Source organism: Neoarius graeffei, chromosome 2, assembly GCF_027579695.1.
Source record: "Neoarius graeffei isolate fNeoGra1 chromosome 2, fNeoGra1.pri, whole genome shotgun sequence".
In the NCBI taxonomy this organism is placed as follows: domain Eukaryota; kingdom Metazoa; phylum Chordata; class Actinopteri; order Siluriformes; family Ariidae; genus Neoarius; species Neoarius graeffei.
Genome location: NC_083570.1, coordinates 105,914,232 through 105,930,091, shown reverse-complemented (window position 1 = coordinate 105,930,091; position 15,860 = coordinate 105,914,232). Strand labels below are relative to the sequence as shown.

The following is a 15,860-nucleotide window of genomic DNA, read 5'->3' as shown; positions in this document are numbered from 1 at the left end:
CCGTAAGTGAGGAAGAATTACAAATGATGAAAGAAAATGTTGTTCCTAAAAGCACTAAAGATGCTACGAAGTTTGGTCTAAAACTATTCAAAGGTAAGGTGGAGTTGTGGTTTATTTTATCGATTTCAAAACAAAGTATTTTATATGAGTCGGCATAGATAAGTGACACAAGACTGCGCCGCACCTTTATTACATTTGCATAACACATTTGAAGACTGAAATAAATTATTTTTTCAAATATGATTTTTTAAAAATCATAAATCTTTTTTTTAACTTAGAAAAACTGTAATTTGCAATATTACCTGTGTATTTATACGAAAACAATCATCTGCCTCAGGCTCAGTGAATATCGGTGAATAATAACCTTGACTTCGTCTCGGGGCGGCACGGTGGTGTAGTGGTTAGCGCTGTCGCCTCACAGCAAGAAGGTCCGGGTTCGAGCCCCGTGGCCGGCGAGGGCCTTTCTGTGTGGAGTTTGCATGTTCTCCCCGTGTCCGCGTGGGTTTCCTCCGGGTGCTCCGGTTTCCCCCACAGTCCAAAGACATGCAGGTTAGGTTAACTGGTGACTCTAAATTGACCGTAGGTGTGAATGTGTGTGTGAATAGTTGTCTGTGTCTATGTGTCAGCCCTGCGATGACCTGGCGACTTGTCCAGGGTGTACCCCGCCTTTCACCCGTAGTCAGCTGGGATAGGCTCCAGCTTGCCTGCGACCCTGTAGAACAGGATAAAGCGGCTAGAGATAATGAGATGAGATGAGACTTCGTCTCGCTTATTATTATTTAACAGTTATTCCATGGGCGGCACGGTGGTGTAGTGGTTAGCGCTGTCGCCTCACAGCAAGAAGGTCCTGGGTTCGAGCCCCGGGGCCGGCGAGGGCCTTTCTGTGCGGAGTTTGCATGTTCTCCCCGTGTCCGCGTGGGTTTCCTCCGGGTGCTCCGGTTTCCCCCACAGTCCAAAGACATGCAGGTTAGGTTAACTGGTGACTCTAAATTGACCGTAGGTGTGAATGTGAGTGTGAATGGTTGTCTGTGTCTATGTGTCAGCCCTGTGATGACCTGGCGACTTGTCCAGGGTGTACCCCGCCTTTCGCCCGTAGTCAGCTGGGATAGGCTCCAGCTTGCCTGCGACCCTGTAGAAGGATAAAGCGGCTAGAGATAATGTGATGTGTGTGATGTGAGTTATTCCATGAAATCGAGTTGTATATGAGCTGATAGCTGACGAGGCACGTAGCACCGAGTCGGCTATAATCTATGTACGACGAGATTGAGTGGAATAACTGTTTTATTCTATCCACATTCACTGGATTTTGAGAAACAGAACATTATATTTTTGCAAATTCGATAAATAAAAAAGCTAAATAAATAAACGCATATAAAATCTCATCTCATCTCATTATCTGTAGCCGCTTTATCCTTCTACAGGGTCGCAGGCAAGCTGGAGCCTATCCCAGCTGACTACGGGCGAAAGGCGGGGTACACCCTGGACAAGTCGCCAGGTCATCACAGGGCTGACACATAGACACAGACAACCATTCACACTCACATTCACACCTACGGTCAATTTAGAGTCACCAGTTAACCTAACCCGCATGTCTTTGGACTGTGGGGGAAACCGGAGCACCCGGAGGAAACCCACGCGGACACGGGGAGAACATGCAAACTCTGCGCAGAAAGGCCCTCGCCGGCCCTGGGGCTCGAACCCAGGACCTTCTTGCTGTGAGGCGACAGCGCTAACCACTACACCACCGTGCCGCCCACATATAAAATAAAATACATAAAAGCTAGATAAATAAAAGCTTTATACAAAACATCTGGCAAAAACATTTCTGCTTAGAATGTAAACAAACCAGCAAAATGACAGTAGCAATTTGTGAAAAATGCGATAATAATTCTTGGAAAATAAAGAAGAGATGTTCTTACCATTAAATACGTTTCTTCCATATTTTGTTGCTTTTTATTTTTATTTTTTGGGAGTTTTCTTTTTCATTAGGTTTTTGGTGGTTGGCAAACCAACTTAAAAGGTCCATTACGGGCACCAATGGGGCTGGAGTGTGGAACAGGAGATATTGGGGGGGGACACTATACTCTTTTAGCCATTTCTGTTTCTTTTAAATACTTGATAATTTCTGGGTTTTTGTTTTCGAGTACAGTTTTTATTTCGTCCTCAGTTGGTTCAGCAACACTCTCTGCCATTTTTTCTCTACTCATGGTATATGAGCTGATATCCTAGTAGTAGAGTAGCCAATCAGAGCGCACAATTGCTCATATCCAGTAAATGTGGTTAGAATAAATCACCGATATTCACTTCACCTTCAGCAAATAATTGTTAACTCAACCTCTGTGACAACAAAACTGCATTGTAGTGTTTATATGGTCACAGGGTATCCGTAAGCACGTTGTGTTTCAGTATGAAATGTCCTGTCCTTCAGTAAAAGCAATGCATAATATAAGTATACACGAAATATAAGTTTCAATAGCGAGGTTCAGACTATTAGTCACTAAATACTAATATGCATTACGATTATAGCTTCCGGTTTGTTCACTGTTGCTGTAAAATGAGTTGTTTATCGCATGAAAAGAAAAACAGAACTTAATATTAGAATCATTATACAAATAAGAATACTGAACCTCTTCATGTTCACTTGAAGGCACTTGTTAGTGAGCACCAAGTTTCTAAACCCTGCAGCACTGCCACTCGCTCTGAATTTTATCTTAGAAAGCCAAATCAATGGATAAAACAACTTATTAAATCTTTCCTCCAACATGCTAAGACATTGCGTATCACTGTTTATGTATAAAACTCGAAGAAATGGACCAGTATCTGATTATAAATATATACAGTAGGTTTTTAAAAAGACTAGGATTCAAGAGATACCAAAATGGCTAACAAGGAAATCCTAGCAGAATTTTATCACAACAACGCCTAGCACATACACGTTGTTGGACGAGATGGCTATAGTTTTTGTTTTCCTCAAATGTGCACCAAGCAACAATAAGAAAATAGCGAGGTAAACATCTAATGTAAATGCTACTTAATAATTCAACTCAGCAACTCCATTTTTTTTTTAACCAGGCAATCAGATGACAGCTCCGCCTTCTTGGTTTCTATTGGCTCACAAGACTGTGGCTTGTGAACATACAGGCCAAAGTTCACCTAGATAAATGTAGCATTCGATTTAACTCCGAAGTGTGACCTCAGAATTACGTCATTTTCTACAAAGTGGATAAACATGGACGTGGACGTTTCCACGTTCGTCGTATTTTAGTGACGTCAGCCAGCTAACTGAAAAGTCATGTACATATTCCTCCTCAAAACAGTGAGCTGTATAGATTGTTGATATGACATTCCCAGGGTAGAGGAGACTGTCCAGACTTCCCAGAATTCCGAGTTAGGAAAAGTTTTTTTTTTTCTACGTAGGAGGTCAACAATCCAAGTTATTCAACACAACAAAAATGTGCGAGAAATAAAAATAATGGCTACCAGATGCAAATGTGCTTCTTTCACGTGGCACATTCGTTCTTCTTCTTCTTCTTCTTCAGTGAATCATCTTTTCTGTCATGTTTGTTTTGTTTCTGAGCACGAAAGTATAGTTTTGCAGAAGCAAAGGGTCGTAAATGCTACGGATAAACCTTGGTTGTTTGCACCTTATTTATATCATCATATTAGTCATATTAATTGCTCCAATCTGAGCCCGTTCATTCAGCTGTCTGGTGCAAATCTGTATCTGAAAACATTAACTACCAAAAAACCAATTTGAACCACTCCATTCAAGAAATAAATCAGCATAAAAAATAATAAACATGATTTCTCCAAATGGACTCAATCAGTCAAGACATGTTCTGTGTATGAAGTTCGTTCCTTTACCGTAGTTGTGCACTAGCGCTATGAGACTAATGTCATGTCACCAAGAAATGGCTCATCCATTTAGTTTTCTTTTGCGAGAAACATCAAGATATTTTCCATCTTCATCGTGTTATATGGGTTGGAAAGTGTCACAATAAGGAACAGACAGGAGGTGGAGCTATATGCAGGAGAGTTAAAAATACTCAGGTTTGTGTAAGGAGTGATGAAGATGGACAGGATTAGGAACGACTTTATTAGATGGACAGGCCAGGCTGGATGGTTTGGAGATGAAGTTGGTTTGGTTTGGAGATGTGTGGAGGAGAGATGATGAGTATATTGGGAGAAGCTAATGGTTAGAGAAGCAGCTTTGGGACCAAAGGGTTGCTGGTTTGATTCCCTGGCCCAGCAGGAATGGCTGAAGTGCCCTTGAGCAAGGCACCTAACCCCCGATGGTTTGGAGACAAAGTTGGTTTGGTTTGGAGATGTGTGATGCACTGAGGAGAGATGATGAGGACAAAACTGGGGGAAGCCATAGCCTAATGGTTAGAGAAGCAGCTTTGGGACCAAAGGGTTACTGGTTTGATTCCCTGGTCCAGCAGGAATGGCTGAAATGCCCTTGAGCAAGGCACCCAACCCCTGATGGTTTGGAGACAAAGTTGGTTTGGAGATGTGTGATGAGGATATTGGGAGAACCTTGACCAAATGGTGAAAGAAGCAGCTTTGGGACCAAAGGTTTGCTGGTTTGATTCCCTGGTCCAGCAGGAATGGCTGAAGTTACCGTGGTCAAGGCACCTAACCCACAACTTCTCCCCCGGCTGGGTATGTTGTATGTTGCTCTGGATAAGAGTGTCTGCTAAACAACATTAATATTGGGAGAAGGATGCTGGAGCGAAGAGGAAGGAAGTTTGTGGTATGGCAAGAGAGTGCATGGATGAGATGGAAATGGATGATGTGCTGTTGAAGATGTTCCTCAAACTGCATCCAGTTTGACGTAACATACACACGCTGATGGTGATGCACTGATGGTACATGAACAAAACTTCACTGTGTCGTGTTGTTAGTCAGCCATATTGGACAACCGGATTCATCAGATTGACGCTGGAACTTTCCACACATTTACTTTGGACATAACGTTGTTATTATGGTCTGTCTAAGTGAATAATGATTTAGTCACTGAAAACGGTATGCATTAGTAAGGTGCTCCTCGTAGCTCCAGTACAAAACTAAAATAAATCTTCAGACACGTTTTTTTTTTCCTGAACGTAGAGTATGAATGAAGCTTCCTCTATGAGAAAATTAGTCGACTTTTTAGAGAAAGATCTTAGTGTTGCTGTGAGGTCGTGGTGTGTGAAAAAATTATTTCGAGTCTGCGAGAGGAGGTACTGCCACACTCTGCATCTCATCTTCATCTTCATCGCTGAGGAAGAGGAGCGGGAACATCCCAAGCAGGCAGCCAATGGTGATGCCGATTGCCTTTCCCTGCACATGAGCACAGTCTGAGTATTAATAGTCAGGAGAGGTTTCTCTCTCTCTGTCTCTCTCTCTCACACACACACACACACACACACACACACACACACGAGCAACACTTCTTACTATGTGTGAGCTGAGTCTGGTCTGCCACATATCAGCCTGTTTGGGTGTAAGATCAGGAATCTGCATCCCCAAGCGGGCAGCTAGAGCTTCCACGTAACCTGCTAGTCTACACACACAAACACACAAAAAAACCTATTACTATTCATTATTACTACAACCCCGATTCCAAAAAAGCTGGGACAAAGTACAAATTGTAAATAAAAACAGAATGCAATAATTTACAAATCTCAAAAACTGATATTGTATTCACAATAGAACATAGACAACATATCAAATGTCGAAAGTGAGACATTTTGAAATTTCATGCCAAATATTGGCTCATTTGAAATTTCATGACAGCAACACATCTCAAAAAAGTTGGGACAGGGGCAATAAGAGGCTGGAAAAGTTAGAGGTACAAAAAAGGAACAGCTGGAGGACCAAATTGCAACTCATTAGGTCAATTGGCAATAGGTCATTAACATGACTGGGTATAAAAAGAGCATCTTGGAGTGGCAGCGGCTCTCAGAAGTAAAGATGGGAAGAGGATCACCGATCCCCCTAATTCTGCGCCGACAAATAGTGGAGCAATATCAGAAAGGAGTTCGACAGTGTCAAATTGCAAAGAGTTTGAACATATCATCATCTACAGTGCATAATATCATCAAAAGATTCAGAGAATCTGGAAGAATCTCTGTGCGTAAGGGTCAAGGCCGGAAAACCATACTGGGTACCCGTGATCTTCGGGCCCTTAGACGGCACTGCATCACATACAGGCAAGCTTCTGTATTGGAAATCACAAAATGGGCTCAGGAATATTTCCAGAGAACATTATCCGTGAACACAATTCACCGTGCCATCCGCCGTTGCCAGCTAAAACTCTATAGTTCAAAGAAGAAGCCGTATCTAAACATGATCCAGAAGCGCAGACGTCTTCTCTGGGCCAAGGCTCATTTAAAATGGAAAAGTGGAAAACTGTTCTGTGGTCAGACGAATCAAAATTTGAAGTTCTTTATGGAAATCAGGGACGCCGTGTCATTCGGACTAAAGAGGAGAAGGACGACCCAAGTTGTTATCAGCGCTCAGTTCAGAAGCCTGCATCTCTGATGGTATGGGGTTGCATTAGTGCGTGTGGCATGGGCAGCTTACACATCTGGAAAGACACCATCAATGCTGAAAGGTATATCCAGGTTCTAGAGCAACATATGCTCCCATCCAGATGACGTCTCTTTCAGGGAAGACCTTGCATTTTCCAACATGACAATGCCAAACCACATACTGCATCAATTACAGCATCATGGCTGCATAGAAGAAGGGTCCGGGTACTAAACTGGCCAGCCTGCAGTCCAGATCTTTCACCCATAGAAAACATTTGGCGCATCATAAAATGGAAGATACGACAAAAAAGACCTAAGACAGTTGAGCAACTAGAATCCTACATTAGACAAGAATGGGTTAACATTCCTATCCCTAAACTTGAGCAACTTGTCTCCTCAGTCCCCAGACGTTTACAGACTGTTGTAAAGAGAAAAGGGGATGTCTCACAGTGGGAAACATGGCCTTGTCCCAACTTTTTTGAGATGTGTTGTTGTCATGAAATTTAAAATCACCTAATTTTTCTCTTTAAATGATACATTTTCTCAGTTTAAACATTTGATATGTCATCTATGTTCTATTCTGAATAAAATATGGAATTTTGAAACTTCCACATCATTGCATTCCGTTTTTATTTACAATTTGTACTTTGTCCCAACTTTTTTGGAATCGGGGTTGTATTATTATTTTAATTGTGTGTGTGTGTGTGTGTGTGTGTGTGCGCGCGCGTGTGTGTAAGATGCTTAGTTCAGTTACTTACCCAAGTCCAGCCAGGTCAGAAACCAAGTTTCCCAACGCGGCAGCTACAACCACAAAACACTGTTAGTCACAACACACACGTTTGTCTCATTATCCTTGTGAGGAGCTGCCACTGACATAATTATTAATGCAGTTAATTAATGCTGTGCTTGCACCTAAATCTAACCCTCACCTTAATCTCAGTCATGAAAAGGAAACTTTTTGACTACAGATTTGGTCCTCAGTAGTATATAAACACACACACACACACACACACACACACACCACAGTATGAGCAATACCGAGAATTACAAGTAACAGTTTCAGTGGTGTCCAAATTTCAACATACTCCATATTTCAACATATTTCATAGGCCTATTAAGTTTGACTGATATTATTACTGGACAATAATTCATGAAAAAATACACTTAAGGTGCATACTGTTTTAGAAAACTAATCAATGAAGGAATGGTGTGACGCTGCCCAATCCAGAGCTTCAGAGTTACTGTTACCACCCTGAAGCTGATCATTTTCAAAAGCAGCAGGTCTCAAAGTGTTTTATTCCTCTTATACAACAGCAATGTCAGCAATTCGAACTGTTTATTAAAGACAGAATAATAAACACGGGCGGCACGGTGGTGTAGTGGTTAGCGCTGTCGCCTCACAGCAAGAAGGTCCTGGGTTCGAGCCCCGGGGCCGGCAAGGGCCTTTCTGTGTGGAGTTTGCATGTTCTCCCTGTGTCCGCATGGGTTTCCTCCGGGTGCTCCGGTTTCCCCCACAGTCCAAAGACATGCAGGTTAGGTTAACTGGTGACTCTAAATTGACCGTAGGTGTGAATGTGAGTGTGAATGGTTGTCTGTGTCTATGTGTCAGCCCTGTGATGACCTGGCGACTTGTCCAGGGTGTACCCCGCCTTTCGCCCGTAGTCAGCTGGGATAGGCTCCAGCTTGCCTGCGACCCTGTAGAAGGATAAAGCGGCTAGAGATAATGAGATGAGAATGAGAATAATAAACACAGAGCACGAGCACAGCCTGAGGATTGAGTCAGTTCCTGTTATCATTAACATTAAACAGTCTTTCCCTCTGAGAACGAGTTAGTGACTTGATGACATTGGAGACTCCTTCCAGAAATCCAGCGCAAGCAAGCAGCCGTCCGCTCCTGCAGCCATGAAGGCGCTGGTCACGCACCCGCTTGTCACACTGGGGGTAAAAATGGTGACCGCGGAGAGTTAGAGAGGAATGCGAGGAATGAGAGTGTCTCCCGGCATCGACCTTCAGGGGGAAATGTTTTCTCAGCAACGGCCTAAAACAAGTCCGGTTCTGTCTCAGGGAGCCGAATGTCGATAAGATATGAATTGTTTGGTCTTTCCAGACACAGTCTTTGCACGTCCTCACCGCTCGTCCATATCTGTCCATTCCGTCCATTCTATTCAAATTGATCTCCAAAAAACGTATTCCTTGCAAAGCTGAAAGCTGCTCTGAGATAACAACCATTTTGTGGTTAAAGTTCTGAATGTCCACAGTCCAAGTGCCAACAGCTTTGCCCACCACTCCAATCATATCGGGCAGCTTTGTGGGGCTTTGAACAGCTGTCACCATTGTCTGATTTCCTCGATATACCAGGGCAGTGCCTAATCCAATCAGCAAAAGTCCTGTAATCATGGTTCTGAATAGGTAGATATCTTCAATGTCCTCCACAGAAAGAATCGTCAGGTACACGACCCGCCACCGCTCCCACGCGTCCATCGTGTAACCAGCCGCAAACGTTCCGGCAGGACAAACGGGTTCCCCTGAACCCAGGCTTCTCGTAGAGAAAACTGTGTCAATTTCGTTAGGAGACCAGTTTATCAATTCCATGCTTTTTTAGTTTAGAAAGTAATGCAGGAAGAGTCTCTTCAAAAAGTACAGCAGACGAGACAAGACACAGAAGCACAAGCAGGGAAAAAAAAGGAGGGAGAGGGACAGCAGAATGCGACTGCCTTCCGTGGAAGCACGGAGAGAGAAAAAAATAATAATTATATATATATATATATATATATAATTATTATTTTATTATTTTCACTTTTTCTGGCCTGGAGATAAGCTCCGCCTCCAGCTGCTCAGCTCTTCCCCTTTTTCTTCAAAAGCAACCCACAAGTTATGTGACATACAACCCCAATTCCAAAAAAGTTGGAACACTGTGTAAAACATAAAAACAGAATGCGATAATTTGCAAAATCATGAAAACCCTATATTTCATTGAAAATAGTAGAAAGACAACATCAAATGTTGAAACTGAGAAATTTTATTGTTTTTTATATGCTCATTGTGAATTTGACGTCAGTAACACATTTCAGAAAATTTGGGACAGGGGCAACAAAAGACTGAAAAAGTTGTGTAATGCTAAAATAATAAATAATAATAATAATTTGGTTAATTGGCAACAGGTCAGTAACATGATTGGGTATAAAAAGAGCATCCCAGAGAGGCGGAGTCTCTCAAATAAAAATGGGGGGTCACCGCTCTGTAAAAGACTACATGGGCAAACAGTGCAACAATTTAAGAATAACAAAACATTCTCAATGTAAAATTGCAAAGAATTTGTGGATCACATCATCTATGGTACATTAAAAGATTCAGAGAATCTGGAGAAATCTCTGTATGCAAGAGACGAGGCTGAAAACTGACATTGGATGCCTGTGATCTTCAGGCCCTCAGCAGACACTGCATTAAAAGCAGACACGTGTCTGTAGTGGAAATCACTGTATGGTCTCAGAAACACTTCAGAAAACCATCATCTGTGAAAACACTTCATTACTCCATCCACAAATGCACATTAAAATCATATATAAACAATATCCAGAAACACTGCCACCTTCTCTGGACCCAAGCTCTTTTACGATGGACTGAGGCAAAGTGGAAAATTGTTGTAAAAGAGTCCAGGTGCTAAACTGGCCTGCCTGCAGTCCAGACCTGTCTCCCATTTAAAACATTTGGCACATTATGAAGCGCAAAATACGACAAAGGAGACCCCGAACTGTTGAGCAACTGAAATTGTATATCAGGCAAGAATGGGACACATTTCTCTTTCAAAACTACAGCAATTGGTCTCCTCAGTTCCCAAATGTTTACAGAGTGTTGTTAAAAGTAGAGGTGATGCAACACAGTAGTAAACATGCCCCATCCCAACTTTTCTGAAATGGGTTGGGGGAAACAGGACATCCATGATTTGAAACGCAGATTTAAACTCTGTCGCACAGACCGCAGACGGCTTCTTTAAGAAATGTCCCGAATGCTACAGCACATAGAATCTGACTTCTTGATGAGTGATAATTTCTGCTGTTATCATACACAAGAGAAAACAGTGTGCTGAATATGACAGACATGTGCTTACTGTATATTACCCATAATGTATTGTCAGTGTACAGCAGTTTTAACACCTAATCGTTTTAATAATATGTAATATGTAATGAAATAAAGAAATTTCATACAAACTGCTAATTTCCTGATTAGCCATAAAGTTTACTTGCATAATCACTTCATATCTACTATAGTAAGAATCACCCATGCAAATGTACACCTCAGGTCGAGCAGCAATAACTGGTGAAAACTCATTCTAATAATTCTTCTGCTCTCGCTGGTTGGGACACCGTGAATATCAGCACCACTGGGGAAATGTAATGAAAGACGCCGAGACTGTTATTCATTTTAGAAGACGCCTTTAAAATGTGGGTGGAAAGGCTTTTGTGTGGAATTCCCAGAGAAAACTTCATCTGTTTTGTCTCCAAATGTTAGGGGTTTGTGTTTACACTGCGGTTCACCACCTCGCTGATCTTCACGCTTCTATGCAATCATACATTCTCATGTTGTCTGACACAGAGATTATTAAGCCCTCAAATTTCAACAGGATGAATCTGACATGGAGAACATGTTACAGAATTCGAACAAGATTTTGATTTTTACTTTGATTTCCCCCAACCTGCGAGAGAGGAGGATAACATGTGCTTTCTTCAAGACAGATGAAGCTGTCAAATACATCTGGTGCATCACAGGTGAGCATAACACACTTGGATGAAAGAGCTCTCAACCCTCTTCTGCATACATGAGCTCACAGATGTCCATGATTGCCTAGTGTCCATGTGATTGACAGGGGAAAGAGCGTATGCCCCTTCCACCCAGGCAGCATGGCCAACTCTGGTCTATTGGCACATTCAGGACTCTAACTCACTATCTCCCAATGATAAAGGGACAAGTCTCATCTCATTATCTCTAGCCGCTTTATCCTTCTACAGGGTCGCAGGCAAGCTGGAGCCTATCCCAGCTGACTACGGGCGAAAGGCGGGGTACACCCTGGACAAGTCACCAGGTCATCAGAGGGCTGACACATAGACACAGACAACCATTCACACTCACATTCACACCTACGGTCAATTTAGAGTCACCATTTAACCTAACCTGCATGTCTTTGGACTGTGGGGGAAACCGGAGCACCCGGAGGAAACCCACACGGACACGGGGAGAACATGCAAACTCCACACAGAAAGGCCCTCGCCGGCCCCGGGGCTCGAACCCAGGACCTTCTTGCTGTGAGGCGACAGCGCTAACCACTACACCACCGTGCCGCCATGATAAAGGGAATGCTTCTATTTTCCATTTCAAAATTCTCCACACATTCTCTACTGGGGACAGAGGGGACAGGCCCCCTCTTCTTCCACAGTCACACCTTTGTAATGCGTACAGAATGTGGTTTTGTGTTGTCTTGTTGAAATCTCCCTGGAAAAGATGGCACCTTGAGGGCAGCATATGTTGCTCCAAAATCTCAATGTACTTTTCTGCATTAATGCTCCATCACAGAAGTGTAAGTTACCTTTGCCAAGGGCACTGACACAACCCCATACCATGACAGACCCTGGTTTTTGGACTTGTTCCTGGTAACAATCTGGATGGTCCTTTTTGTCTTTGGTCTGGAGCACATGGCGTCCATTTCTTCAAAAAAAAAAAAACCTGGAATACTGATTCATCTGACCATAATACATGTTTCCACTGTGTGATGGTCCATCCTAGAGGCCTCTGAGCTCAGATAAGTCAATGGTGGTTCTGGATACAGTTAACATAAGGCTTCCTTTTGGCACAGTAAAGATTTAACTGGCGTTTGTGGATGTAACTCTGTATTGTAGTGCTTGATAAAGGTTTGCCAAAGTAATCCTGAGCCCATGTGGTTATATCAGCTGTAGATGAATGACACAGTTCTTGATACAGTGTCGACTGAGGGATCGGAGATCATGGGTGTTCAGATTAGGCTTGAGCCCTTGCCCTTTATGCACTGAAATTCCTCCAGATTCTTGAAACATTTCATGATATTGTGGTTGGTAGAAGAGAGCAACTGGACTTGTTTGAAGATTCTTGAAAACGTTTCACCTCTCATCCGAAAGGCTTCCTCGGTTCTGTCTGACTAATAGGGAGTATCAGGTATTTATCCTCTCATGGATCATAATAGAATCAGAATTCAGACATGTTTCTACGCACTTTGGGATGAGATCCCTTCGACTGGTGCGGGAGTATGAGAGGACTTCCAGAAAACTGGCAGACATTTTAGCCAGAGAGGATCGTTCTTTTTTGTCAACCTGGAACGGCCATCACTGAACAGAGGTGGGGGTCTAAGACATCATTTAACAGCCACCTACTATGCAGCCATCAGAATTCTGATTCTGATTCTATTATGATCCATGAGAGGATAAATACCTGATACTCCCTATTAGTCAGGCAGAACTGAGGAAGCCTTTCGGATGAGAGGTGAAACGTTTTCAAGAATCTTCAAACAAGTCCAGTTGCTCTCTTCTACCATCCACAGTTTACTATGACCTGGATGACTGAGAATCTTCACAGACATATTTCATGATATTATGTACCATAGAGGGTGAAATATCCAAATCCCTTCATATCTTTCTTTGAGGAACATTGTTTTTAAATATTTCAAAAATTTTCTCACACATCTGTTGACAAACTGGAGATCCTGGGTCCATCTTTGCTCATCAAACACTAGGCCTTTCCTGGATACTGATTTTGTACCAAATCATGATTACAATCACCCGTTTCAAATCACATTGTTGTTTAATTGTTTTACTTCATTACTAGCACTAAATTGCCCCCGTCCCAACTTTTTTTGGAATGTGTTGCAGGCCTGAAATGAAGTTGACCAGACCAAACCTGATATCTTGGGTTCATTCTGTCTGTAATGAAATACAAGTCAACATGAATTTAGAAATCACTGCTTTCTTTTTTCTTTGCATTTTCCATACCATCCCAACTTTTCTAATTTGAGGTTGTAATAATCTGAAAAGGCTGCTGTAATCGCACATTACATGGCTAATGTAGCTAACACATAATGGAAACTTATAGCTGTGATTAGTGACAATGCATATTACACCTGTATGATGTAAATGTACCTGCCATAGTTGATATTCCAAAGGTCACTCCTATGGACAGCTCAATCTGGGTTCCCTGTGAATACATGAGAAGAGTTACGATCTGTACTTCTATAACACACACTCAACTAGTCCATAACATCTGTGCAGGAGTAAAGGAGTCAGTGCTAATCAAGCCTGATCCAAGATCAGTTCCTTCTCATATGCTAATACACATAACTTTGTCATAACATGAACCCCCAAATCAGTTCTTTTTACCAAAGCTTATGAAACACCAGAAGCACTGAACCACTGGAGAGGCTCATACCACTTACTGCAGCGATCATGATGGCGTTGTCCAGGAAGCCGAATCCGACGAACGGGATGGCGTTGTGAAGGAGCACTGAAACAAAAAAACAAGCTTGTCAGTGTACATAGCCTCTGGACATCTCTAAAAACCCTTTTCACACATTCCAAAATAATATTAATGTTCAAGATGAGTATTGGTGTTGCACCAATACTAATACCTTAAGTGCCAGTATTGCTGTTAGCCAAAGAAACTATTGATACGATAACGCAATTTCCAACTCGTACGCATGCCACACCACCAGATAAACCTCATTAGGTTTCAATCACAACAAGCCCATGAGGTGCTCCATCCATTTTAGCATAATCACTACAGTGACATGGCTGCTCTGACAGCTTCAGCCATCAAAGTATCTAGGGAACATTACAGTAGTGGTTTCCTGTTGCCTTCTATTGGATTATTATAGAGGTTTTCTCTTCATAATCATCCACACAAACCTATGTAGCCAGTTAACCTAACTATGTCTTTGGACTGTGGGAGAAACCAGAGCACCCAGAGGAAACCCATGCAGACATGGGGAGAACATACAAACTCCACACAGAAAGGCCCCCGTCGGCCACTGGGCTCGAACCCAGAACCTTCTTGATGTGAGGCAACAGTGCTAACCACTTGCACCACTGTGCCGCCAGCCATGAGGTGCTACTGTCTCCTGGAATCCTGATGGCATTCCCTTCAAAACGAACCACCACGAAGGTACCTCCATACCTTGGGAAATGACGTCAGGAAGCCAGTCAGAGATGAGTGCTCTGGGTTGGTCAAGCCACTAGGGATGCATGCAGCCTGGTGTAAAAATGGGACTCTGAAATGATTTTTTTAAATGGCATTGCACAAATTTAAGGCCTAAAAGCTGTGGAGGACAACGACCCACATGCAGCCGAGTTCGGAGCTCTATTTCTGGCTATAAATGGCACATACTTATAATGAATTAAGTACTATTGATTGTCTGAAACAGTTTTGTACCCGTCTTTCATCATAAGCCTTTGCTGTATTTATGGGGAGAGTAAATGTGCATCACATCTCACCGTATCTCAGTTGACTAGCGCTGGGTGGCGATGACTCCAGTTTCTCTGGAAGGAAAAAACGTCAAAAGTTGAGTAACGTTTCAGTTACATGACAGTTTCCAGTTCTCAGATTACATACAGAACTTCAGAGAATGATGGAATAAAAACAGGAAGTTCAGTCAGTGTGGACACTTCAGTAAAGTAAACCCTGGTCACAGTTTAATCTATACTTTATTAATTTACAGGCTAGGGTTGGTCAAGGACAGAAGCCTTAAGATGAATTTCACACATTTGTTTTCCTGATTAAACTGCAATTTTCCCCAGACCTCATAATGATGAAAGCTTGTTTTTCCTATATACATCGATCAGCCATAAAATTGAAACCATTGACAGGTAAAGTGAATTACATTGATTATCTCATTATAATGGCACCTGTCAAGGGTTGGGATATATTAAGCAACAAGAGAATAGTCAGTTCTTGAAGTTGATGTGTTGGAAGCAGGAAAAATGGGCAAGTGTAAGGATCTGAGCGACTTTGACAAGGGCCAAATTGTGATGGTTAGATGAGCATCTCCAAAATGGTACGTCTTGTGGGGTATTCCCAGTATGCAGTGGTTAGTACCGACCAAAAGTGGTCCACAGATCCAAAGGACAACCGGTGAACTGGTGACAGGGTCATGGGTGTCAAAGGCTTATCGATTCGTATGGGGCATGAAAGCTAGCCCATATGGTCCAATCCCACAGAAGAGCTGCTGTAGCACAAACTGCTGAAAAAGTTAATGCTGCCTTAAACAGAAAGGTGTCAGTATTAACTTTTTCAACAGTTTGTGCTGCAGTAGCTTTTCTGTGGGATTGGACC

At 42.5% G+C, this 15,860-nt stretch overlaps 1 protein-coding gene across 1 annotated transcript in view; it reads right to left on the bottom strand.

Moving 5' to 3' along the window:
• Nucleotides 1-2,130: 2,130 nt before the first annotated feature.
• The window catches only part of tmem65 (transmembrane protein 65), a 31,832-nt gene continuing 18,102 nt past the window's right edge, over nucleotides 2,131-15,860 (bottom strand). Inside the window, exons 3-8 of the mRNA XM_060915325.1 lie at nucleotides 15,023-15,067; nucleotides 13,969-14,036; nucleotides 13,676-13,730; nucleotides 7,274-7,316; nucleotides 5,440-5,545; nucleotides 2,131-5,322 (exon numbers count right to left, since the gene is read on the bottom strand). Coding sequence (XP_060771308.1) covers nucleotides 5,200-5,322; nucleotides 5,440-5,545; nucleotides 7,274-7,316; nucleotides 13,676-13,730; nucleotides 13,969-14,036; nucleotides 15,023-15,067 — 440 coding nt within the window. The 3' untranslated portion in view covers nucleotides 2,131-5,199. The remainder of the gene's footprint in view (nucleotides 5,323-5,439; nucleotides 5,546-7,273; nucleotides 7,317-13,675; nucleotides 13,731-13,968; nucleotides 14,037-15,022; nucleotides 15,068-15,860) is intronic.